The sequence below is a fragment of the Nelusetta ayraudi genome, unplaced genomic scaffold (assembly GCF_046127955.1).
Source record: "Nelusetta ayraudi isolate G7.1 ecotype Tasmania unplaced genomic scaffold, CSIRO-AGI_Nayr_v1 ptg000021l, whole genome shotgun sequence".
In the NCBI taxonomy this organism is placed as follows: domain Eukaryota; kingdom Metazoa; phylum Chordata; class Actinopteri; order Tetraodontiformes; family Monacanthidae; genus Nelusetta; species Nelusetta ayraudi.
This window is the reverse complement of record NW_027466071.1, coordinates 4,643,006-4,654,210: the sequence shown is the minus strand read 5'-3', so window position 1 is coordinate 4,654,210 and position 11,205 is coordinate 4,643,006. Positions and strand designations below refer to the sequence as shown.

Here is an 11,205-nt window from a genome sequence, read left to right as displayed (position 1 = left end):
TCTCCTGGCTTGAGGAGGAGGAGGAGGAGGAGGAGGAGGAAGAGGAAGTGTCTGGCTGCAGAGTCGCACACCCGGTTCTCACTTCTTCATTCTGCAGCTCCACAGCTGCACACTGCTGCTGCTCTGCCGCTGCTCTCCAGCTGGGATGGTGTGAGGACGGCGGCCATGAGCTTCTACAGCAGCGACGCTTCCATGGAGGACACCACGGATGAGCTGGAGACCCTGGGGTGAGACTGAGGGCTTCAGCTGGAGGGGCTCCGTCTCCAGTGGCTCCCACTGCAGAGGCGGTGGTCACAGTAGTTGCTTCGTAGTTTGTGTCTGCAGTGATATTGTCAGATCAGATTGGTTGACACCAGTGTTTCTCAACTGGTGGGTCAAAACAGGGATTCATGTGTGTGTGTGTATATATATATGTACTTTGCAGGACACACAATTCAATTCAATCATTTGTTGACTGGCCGTGACAGAATGTGGGCTAGCGTCGTGGTTGCTGAGACTCCAGCAGTGGAGAACCACTGGACTGTGTGATGCAGCTGAACCTGAGGGTCGTTCCTGCTACTGTTGTGATGTTGCCATTGAAACCCATCTGTATGTGTACAGCAACTTTTGCTTGTAAAGCACTTTGTGCTCACAGACACCTGAGAGACTCGCGTCGCTTCTCTTTGGACACAATTTGTACCTTTCAGACCCAGAAATAATAGAGTTCCAATGTACAGAGTAGAAAAGTAGAAATAGAAAGTACAAATATTTGTGTACAAATGTCGGCAGAGAAAAAATTAAAAAGTCATCCGAAAAAGAAAAACTCCAAAGTCCGAATACCTGAAAAATCAACACAAGTAATTCATTAATTTCAGAAGGCTTTTGGGAAACATTGACACTAAAGGTGCAAACTGCCAATGCAAATAGAAGACTTTCACATCCCCCTCACTTCACTTCCTCTGCATCTGTCTATCAGTAGAAAGAAGTGTCGTGACAGCATTTCCTGCATCAGCAGTAAAACTCTTCTAATGCAGCTATCACACACACACACACACACACACACACACACAGACAGCATTTTATATACACAATCTCTAGATACACAACTGCACAATTTCTTGTTCTTTTTTTGGATTGAGCAACATTGTTTCATTAGAACTTCCTAAACGTGAAGCTTTTGAATATAAAAACTCTCTATGAAGACACCTGAGTTACTACCAAGTGGCATCAGGTGGCTGCTGGGTATTTTCAGGGATGCACCAATACTCGGACCAGTATTGAGTATCGGTACTGCTTTACTCGTAGTCGTAAAATACACGCCGATACTGCGACACTGATAGCAGTTGTGTATGTATTTATACGACAGTTTTGTTCAATGTGTGTTTGGACTGCAGTGAAACTTGAAAAACCTGCTGAGGAATGTTGTCATTCTATATATGTGTAATGACCTTATGAAGTACTTGGTATTGGTGAGCACTGTAATGAAAGTACTTATATAATACTCGTTCAGTACAAGCAGTGGTACAGATGCCATTGCGGTTTCATTTATTCAAAACACACGAATCGATATTTGTTAAGATGATTCCAATACTTTGAACAATTCAGTCAGTCAACTTGTATTTGTAAAGTGTTGAATCCCATCCACATCTCCCCAGCTGGTACCACTACGACCTGAGCCGCCACGCTGCCGAGGCCCTGCTGCTGTCCAATGGGAAGGATGGGAGTTACCTCCTGAGGAACAGCAACGACGGCGTCGGCTGCTTCGCCCTGTCGGTGAGGTGGGTCAATAAAATATTTATGTTTACCTTGACACTTTAAAAAAAAAAAAAAACTTTTTAAACCTTCATTTAAACCTTGTGTCGCTCAATCACGTCTGCGACGGCAACATTTCGCAGCCACGCAACGTGACAAATAAAAAGCTTTGAAATGTTTTCACGTCTTCTGAAGTCCTTGATGGTCTTGAACATTTCCATCCATGTGTGCGACGGCAGGGCCAAGGACTCAGTCAAACACTTCCAGGTGGCGCGCAAAGACAACGGCTACGCCTTTGGCTTCAACCAGTTTGGAACGCTGCAGGACTTCGTCAACCACTTCGCCAACCAGCCGCTGCTGGGCAGCGACGCTGGTGAGCCCCAAGATCATCATCATCATCATCATCATCATTATTATTATTATTATTATTATTATTATTATTATTATTATTATTATTATCATCATTATTATTATTATTATTATTGTTGTTGTTGTTGTGTGTACCCAGTGGAGTTGCAATCTTGTTGTTCTGAAAAGTTCAAGAACAATTCAATTCAATTCATATATACATACTTTACTGATCCCAAATTCTATTCCATTATTATAAATATATATATACATATATATATGATAGAACGTGTTAATGTCTGGTGGCAAACCGCGCTAGCTAAGTCTCGTCAGTGCATTCCAGGGTTGCTAAACTGGTTTTCTTCCAGTGTTGCTCCAACTTGATGAAACCTTCATGACAAAACTTCCTGAAAATGAAGGCATCAGACTCTCCTCACTCTCGCTTCTCCGACCCCTCTGAAGCTGAAGTCCTGCTGTCCCCTCAGGAACCCTGATGGTCCTCAAGTACCCGTACCCCTGGCGGGTGGAGGAGCCGTCCATCTACGAGTCGGTGCGAGTCCACACGGCCGTCCAGACGGGCCGCACCGAGAGCGACCTGGTGCCCAACGCGCCCTCGGTGATCAGCAGCCACGCAACACAAATCACTTGTAGAGAGAGGTTCTCGCAAGGCGCTGCCTTTGATTTGCTCATCGCCTTTCAAAAGAGGAAACGAGGCCATGGCTGGAGAAAAATTTCTCACTGAGTGTCACCGCGTCAAACGAGATTCAGCTTTGCATAATTCAACGTCAATGTTACTTTTGAAATACGTCAAATTGAACCTTTTTATTTCCGTCCGCTTGTCCTCCAGCTGGGAACTAAAGAAGGCTACTTGGTGAAGCGAGGAGGACTGGTGAAGGTGAGGAACATCACGCCTGGATTGGACTGTCTGTGATAGAATAGAATGCAATAGAATAGAATAGAATAGAATAACATCGGATAATATGAAGGAAATGTACATCATTCCAGCAACAAATAGTGCAAATACATTAAAAAATTGTATTCATTAAAAAGAAATAGAGAATGAAATATTTGTCGAGTAAGAAAGGAAAAACACATTTTACATTGAAATGTGTGTGTATATATGTAGACGTGTGTTTTTGCCACTTTGTGTGAGTCCAGCTGTGTCGACAGCTGTTCGCTCCAGGAAACAACGAGCGACTCCCTCACAAAAACACCTTCAGAACCCGTACACCTTCAGAAGAAGCAAACGGCGTCAGGAGGCTGCGGCAGTCGTGTCCGACTGGAACAGCTGCTGGTGGTTTTTATCTTGGCTTTATTTATAACGCACACACTCACTTCCTGTCTGAACAGAACTGGAAGCAGAGGTGGTTCACGCTCAACCGATACCAACTCAAGTACTTCAAAGACAACATGGTGAGTCAGAGCCGGCGAGTCCACTTCCTGCTTCTTCCTGGTGACACTCCGCCACTGCTTTAGTTGCTGTGGACACATTGAAATGTTCCTGTGCTTCTGTGAGTTGTGTCGCATGTGTGTGTGTGTGTGTGTGTGTGTGTGTGTGTGTTGGTTGCAGTGTGAAGAGCCAATCAGAACTCTGGACCTGACGGCCTGCTCGGCCGCGCAGTTTGACTACTCCCAGGACCGAGTCAACTGCTTCTGGTGAGTCGCACTCACTAGCGCCCCCTTGTGTGTGTGTCATTACTCCTGGCTTGACTCCTGAAGCGCCGGGACTGACGAGACCTGACGAACCTGTCCAGTCACTGCACACGACAACATGTGATTCGTCTTGAGTTTGATTCAGTGTTCCAGCTCATCTGGAGTCAAAGCTTTTTAAGCAGTTCACTGTTGATCATTATTACATCTTCATAAATACATTCATTAAAGTGTATAATCCAGTACTAAAGTATTAATATGGTTCCCCCCCCCACCCCACCACCCCCCTCAGCTCAGCTCTCATAGATATCAGAATCTCCACGGACCAATCAGGGTCCCAGCGCTCCCAGTTAGCTGCCATCTTGCACCAGCATGTTTCTAAGGAAGCCTGGTGTGGACAATCCAGCAGAGTGTTTGGTATTGGCAACCGTCCTGCCATCAAAGTGTTGTTTTATTGCCGTGCAGAGGATTTAAGTATGACAGCGAATTACGAAAAGCACTGCGTGCGCGCAGTGTCCAGAAATGCCGCTGCCTGCGCTGCACTTGAGCACAGTGGCACTTCTGCTTTAATTGCGTCCTAGTTGTCAATTGACCCAGATTGCCACGCGGGCTTCAGAACTCTCTGTCAAAGCTAAGTAAATAAATCAATCCTCTTCTTGGGCCAAAGGCTTTGCGCTGTATAAACCGGCTTGCTAACTTCCTGCTTAAACGGTAAAAAAAAAAAATATTGTCGCCTATAAAATGCACCAGAATTTTTTGGGGGAAGATTATTTTTAAAACTGTGATTTTTGTAATGTTTTACTTGAAAATCAGCGGAATTATTCATTGCTTGTGTTAAGAAAGGTCAGCTAAGATTTTTCTGTGAGCCAGATGCCGTCATCAAAAGAGCCACATCTGGCTCGCCAGCCATGGGTTCCCAACCCCTGGTTTCCACGGATCTATTTTCAGAATTGTCTCAATGACCAGTTATTATCAACTAGTACTACTAGATTTTCCATCATGTACAAATATAATTAAACCTGGCGGGACTGAGCCTACGTGGCCGCCGCCGACCCCCGATGACCCCCGGTAGATGTTAAACACAACAAGCTTTAGCTTTTTTTTTTCTTTTTTTTTTTTAAAAGTGATTTGACAATGATAAAAAAAAAATTCAAAACAACTTATTTAGGGTTTCCTTTACAATAATTGAACTCAATCAAATTTTTTAAAAAATCCCAAAAAGTCAAAAATCTGATTTCAAAATCTAGAGAGAGAGTGAGGAGGAATTCTGCAGCATGTCCTCCCCAGGCAGGCTGTGGAGGGGGAGAGCAGTCCAAGGGAGGTCCCTTGTCCCAACCAAGCAGGAAGCAGGGAGACCTTGGGCCATAAAAAAACTGCATAGATCAGGTGCTCTTGTCTACGGCCCAGGCGTCCAGGTCAGAGTACACTCTGTATGCAGGTAAACTGTCAAACACTGTGCAGATCTTGCATAGGACGTCCCTCCAGCCAGAGAAGTACTTTATTTGCCACTTCAGTCTCCAGGTGAAATATTGCTTGTATCTCTTCTTGTCCTGCGCAAGCTGCATCAGATACCCAGCGAGATCTTTCACCGTTGCAAACTCGTTTACGCGGATGAAAGAATGAGGCGGAGCCACAGCTTTGTAGTCGTCCAAGCGTGCTCCGAAGACGACTGGTATCGCACCGGCCTTGAAGGAGTTCCACCATAGCTTCTCTGTGATGTCATCTTTGTAGTTTGAGTTCTCGAAGGCCAAGTAGAAGTAGCATTTTTGGATGGTGGGTATCAGGTTTTCATCGGAGAGTCGGTTTCCCACCCACCGGCCATACACCTGTATAGGGATGAACTTTTCCAGCTCGTCGTACACCTTGCTTCTTGCGTGATGGCTGTTGTAGTTGCTGACCACCCAGCAGGCAAAGAATGTCTTGTTTGAAGGAATGCCTTCAACTGGCTGCCCTCCGTCCTCTCTTGCTTGCAGTTCACCATAAGGTGCATAGACATCCGAATCCCTCCTGTAAGTCACGGTCATGTTGAAGATGTTGGAAAACCTCTTCAGGTTCCCATTCCAAACTGGGCTCTCCAATGTCAGCCAGGCCCACCTCTGGCCCTCTGGGCGAGGACGGTCTAAGGGCAGAGTCTGTTGGCCAGTCCTCAATTCTTCATGGTGGAACACCACCACGTCAGCTGTGGAGTAGTAGGAACGCTCCTCCACCAGTTTGCATCCTGGAATCTTGAACAGGTCCCAGCAAACATCGCCCTCCAGGCTAAAGGGTTTCAGCCCAGGGCCAGTGCCACAGCAGGACGGTCCGGTTTGGGCTTCTCTTCAGGTGTGGCCCGGTCTTCTGGTCAGATCTCTGGACCAGGTTTAGATTGACAAACTTGTACATGAGCAGCAGCAGTGAAAAACAGAGGATGGTAAAGGAAATGCGGAACTTGTGCAAGCACAGGATGGACATTTTAATGCTCCTCCGCGTCAACTGAAAATAGAAATATGAGATCAGGGATGAGAGAGAGAATTAAGTCGATTCAAGGCTTATTTGTAGAACCTCGAGGCAGGTCTACATTTTCTGACTTGTAGTTGCTTGTCGTGGTCATTGACGGAAGGAGGTGAATTTGAAGTAATTAGGTGGTCACCTATTGACATGGACAAAATTATATTTAATTTGATATTTGATATTTTGATATTCAATGAAGGGTGCATTCAGCAATGTCTTCAATGTAGTTCCAGCTATTAGTGTTGGGAAAGTTCACTTTTAACCTGAACTAGTTCAAACTAGTAGGAAGCTAAAGGTTGTACCTCAAAGTGCAAAGCTTTAAACCTTTATCTTTTTCTAGTCAGTTGCATTACCGTCTGGGTTGGTGCTGACTTTCCATAAATTCTATCAAATGGTCTGAGCGTTCCAAGCTACTGCTGCCTTCCTCGTCCATGTGTCCAAGGATGTTGTTGTGACGACTGATAGCGACTTCATTGTTGGAGCGACAGACAGGCAGCTTGCGATTGCCAGATTGGGGGGGGGGTTTCCGCTAAATATTAAAGCCTGTTTACGGTGTGTTTTAGCTGGGGTATCGTCGCCTGGAAGGTTCTGGACATCTGGCACACCGACGATGGCCAGAATTCAGAATGCCGCTCACTAACGCCACTAACGACAGTCAAACGCAAATTAAACATGCAAGTAGGGTTTGCGGGACTGAGCCTACGTGGCCGCCGATGGCCCCCGACCTCTGCCGACTCCTGACGACGCCCCCCGACATCTGCCGACTCTGGAAGAAGTCTAAATAATCATAAGCCTGTGTGTGCAAATGATGCAGATTTTTCACCTCCAGTTGTTTTTTTTTTTTGGATGAGGCTGTCAAATGTAAATTTTAGGCCTTGATGAGACAAACGCATGGGTGTTTGAATGAGCTCCGCTTTTGCAACCTTGGAAACAAACGCTACGAACCCGGTCATTTCTGCGTCTACATGAAATGGGCTGGATAGTAAAGACTTAAAGTGGGGGAACACAATGTCCAAATTGTGACACATGAATACCCTGTCTACCGGCAGAACATGATCAAAGCAGCATTTTGACGGTAGGAAAGCCCGAGTCAACATGTACACAAAGATTCACATGCCTATAGAAATGAACCTTACATACATATTTCCTTAGTTGCAGTCAGGAGAATTGTGAATGCGTTACCTCACGGCAGTTGGAAAAGGGAGTGAGGAGGGCTGAGCTGCAGTTATATGTCTGTTGTTATGGGCCGTTGTCCAATCACAAGCCAGCATTTATGACTGTCATGTTTGAATAGCCTTTGATCATGTTCTGCCTGCCAGTTGAGAAAAAAAAAAGAACGTTATGCAGCCAGTGTTCTGCATTGTGGATCTTTCATGGTCAAAGCCGATCCAACGTTCTAACTATATCCATAAATATGAAGAATTAACACAATGATTTAGAGGCTGCTAAACATTGTTTATTGTCTTATACTTTTTTCAGTGCATAAAATTGTAAAATTGGAGACATCAGAAAACAACGTGCAATTGCCTGCGATATATTCATATTCAGTTCGAAAACGAACAGTAAATTTTTGGGCGATATTAAACAACTTGAAATATCTCACTTCTTGCTTGTTGTATCAAATAAATTGAGTGTAAGCGACGTAGAGCTTGATGAGACAAACACGTGGTTGTTTGTTGCACGTCTATGCGCCATTCCGAGGGGGCGCTTTTTTCTCATGTCTCGGTTTTTGAAAGCTGGGAAACAAATGCTTCCAACTCGGCCATTTCTGCATCTACAGGAGAGATACTGGCATCATCGTTTAGCCAATGTCTTCGGGAATCTAACTGTATAACTTTTATGTATGAATAACGGTGTAGGCGTGGCCAGTGAATGAACGGACAGTCCGACTTGGGGGCGTTTCAAACAAGTTGAACTATCTCACTTTCTGTATGTCATACCAAAAAAGTTAGAGCGTACACAACATAGAGCTTGATGAGACCAACACGTGGGTTTTTGTTACACGTCGATGTGACCGATTTCAAATCTGTTGCACCTACGGTTCCTGATCCTTGTGTTTTGATATTTTTTCAAACAAGTGAAAATATCTCACTTCCGGTTTGTTTGGGGTTACAGGTTAGCATTTATGAAAATTAGGTATGAATTCTAGGAATATGTGGGTCTTTGTCCCATGTGTCTATGACCTTCCTAGAGGGCACTACGGCCATTTTAGTGTTTTGGTCTATGTAGAGGGCGTGATTGAGCAAGTGTGTAAAAGTCTTTCAAAAAAATAATTTTTCACCGGTTCTGACCTGCATGCAAGATTGTGCGAGGATCCACGTATTTTGAGGGGGTGAAATCGGGGTTTGAAGCGCAGGTGCCGATAAAAGAATAAATAATAAACATACGAGGAACAAACGAGTCTTGGCCTTGCCGTGACCTGCTCTGCTTCAGAGCTGGTCAATCACTGGGGCTCAGTCCCCAATTAAAACAACATGAGAACCTCTGTTTACAGTCTGGTGAGAACTTCACCCTCACTGCCAGTAGGAAGAGAAAACCAGCTTGGTTCTGATTGGTCGGGCCTCAGATGTACTACCCTGTGGCAGCGGGGGTACTGTGGCGGGTCTCGCCAGGAGGGAGGAAGTTGTTATGGTTGACGGCTGGCAGGAGGTTCAGACCAGTGCAGTGTTCTGGTAGGCAGCAGTTCAGCGGCCTCTTCCCCTTCACTGCAGCTTGATAAGATCTGAACTCTTCCTGTATTCTTCTGCACGAGCAACTGTTGGGCCCCTGAAATCAGGGAGAAGTGTTGACAAGATGTGATCACCGTGCTTCCTCATGTCAGCGACTCCCCGGGGTATTGTGGGTGGAGACCAACATAGTCAATCCTGAGCATTCAGATCCAGATTGCCATGCGGATCACTGATAGCATTACGTTTTGACAACAACAATAAAAAAAAGAAAGAAGATAAAATACGAAATGAATGAATTAAATCTTATTCAATTTAACCATTTCTAACATTTCTTTTTAACACTTTTCATTTTTTAACATTTCACAGTATTGTGATCAATTACATGACTCTACAATTATAACCCTTTACACAACATGTTTGTCATTAGAATTAGCAGCATTGTGTGAATGGACACAGAGAATAAGCCAAGCTGTATTAAAATATAAACACACTACTTCAAAGGTCCAGTGTGTCATATTTGGAGATTTTGAAGAAGAAACAGCAACATTTAGTGGTTACATTTCGGACTGCAGTGTCTTTCATTCTCCCTCCCTCTCCTGAGTTTGCCAGTGAACTACAGCGGCCCTGTGCACCCAAACCTGGACACCTGCCCCACCTTCTTCTTCTGGGTTGGTTTATGTGAGGGCGCTCCCTAGCGTTCAGCCTAAATACCAAACACTCTGCTGTCAGGCAGCTGGGTTGTCCACACCAGGCTTCCTTAGAAATATGCTGGTGCAAGATGGCAGCTAACTGGGAGCACCGGGACCCTGATTGATCTCTGACGATTCTCATATAAATATGAGAAGCGTTCTAAGAGGAGGAAAATCACACGCCTAAAGTGTGTCACACCTCCTGGTTCACAATGAAAACTGTCTCCAGGTTCCTGACTGTCAACGGAAGTGGTTTTGCTAATTGCACCAACTGTAGGTTGAAAAAACCTTTGCGTTTGCGCTCAAAGGGACACAACACAGATGAAACTGTATCACTCCTACCAAAAAATCTGAACAGTTGCAGTTGTAGATTATCGTACTAGATGCGTGCGGCAATGCTAACCAACGCTAACGTGTCATCAGCCTGGTGTTTCCTGAGAGGACCTTCTACCTGTGTGCTAAGACGGGCGTGGAGGCCGATGAGTGGCTCAAGATCCTCAGGTGGAAAATGGTGAGTTGATTTCTGACACTCAGCTTCAGGGTGCTTCTCTTGATTCCACTCAACCCAGCAGGTTGGGTTGCTAGCGTGCTGATGACGCTGCGCGAAGGCTCGTTGGATTCAGAAAAAGCAGAGTGATGAAATAAAACGACTCCTGCTGTTTTTGCTTGACTCATATTTCCTCACTTCCTCTTCACTGGAAATGAATGCGCTGCTGCTTCTACGGTGACACAGTCAACCACTGTAGCACACACTGAAGACTTTTGTACTCCAACTCCTGCAGTAATAAAACTGCTCACTACACACTTTGCTATTTTTCAGCATCTAGGCGACTGTGTACATCGTGTGAAAAACACTGCTCACTAGCATTACTGTATTTGTTCATAAATGCGTCAGCTGCTAGCATCTACAGCACACACTAGTCTGCTCGCGGCTATCTGCATTTAGCATTTTGCCACTTCCTTTAAAACAGTGATTGAGGGGCACTTTTAATCGCAAACTTGTGGATCCAAATATGAATGAGCTCATATAATTTGCTGAAGCAGGGAGTTTTTATGAAGCAGCAGCAGCCAGTGACTCTGTCAAGTGTTTTTCAGTCACAGATCAGGAAAGGTCGCTGACCTCTGCTGCCTGCTGGAGGGCTTGGAGGAAGACGTGAGATGGATGGAGGCTCCTCTTCCTTCAGTACCTGCTGCACTGAGTACTGTGCAGTACTTCTGCACTTTTCCAAAACTTGAGTGTAAAAAGAAATGCAGTTTCCAAGTTTCCAAAAGAATTCAGACAAGAGGTGATTGAGCTCAGCTGCGACTGATGGATGAAGGTCATCGTGACGACCTTGTGTTGGGAAGCCTTGGTGGGTCTGTGCATGCGTTTGGACACTATTTGTACATATTATTATGCTATTATTATACCATTTGTACAATATGTAACAATGAAAAAAAAACATGTGCATCAGCAAGTCCAAGCACTACCACCAGTTACTCCTTCAAACGCACTGATAATACACACTGTTGCAATAAAATCTCCCATCATGCCTTTCTTCTTCCAAATATGAAATCACCAACAGTCCAGCAGAAATGATGCAGTTTGTGCCTCATTCTTCATTCACTGCAATAGTAATAAATTCCAA

General features: G+C 44.9%; 1 protein-coding gene and 1 pseudogene across 1 annotated transcript; one reads left to right on the top strand and one right to left on the bottom strand.

Moving 5' to 3' along the window:
- Positions 1 to 74: 74 nt before the first annotated feature.
- On the top strand, positions 75 to 10,826 carry dapp1 (dual adaptor of phosphotyrosine and 3-phosphoinositides). The gene is made up of 9 exons (XM_076027784.1): positions 75 to 227; positions 1,635 to 1,757; positions 1,971 to 2,104; positions 2,565 to 2,695; positions 2,927 to 2,974; positions 3,430 to 3,492; positions 3,650 to 3,735; positions 10,001 to 10,088; positions 10,673 to 10,826. The coding sequence occupies exons 1-9, from the start codon at positions 166 to 168 to the stop codon at positions 10,694 to 10,696; spliced, it is 759 nt and encodes a 252-aa protein (XP_075883899.1). The 5' UTR covers positions 75 to 165; the 3' UTR covers positions 10,697 to 10,826.
- LOC142888962 (alpha-(1,3)-fucosyltransferase 7-like) lies at positions 5,001 to 6,389 on the bottom strand (annotated as a pseudogene).
- Positions 10,827 to 11,205: the final 379 nt, after the last annotated feature.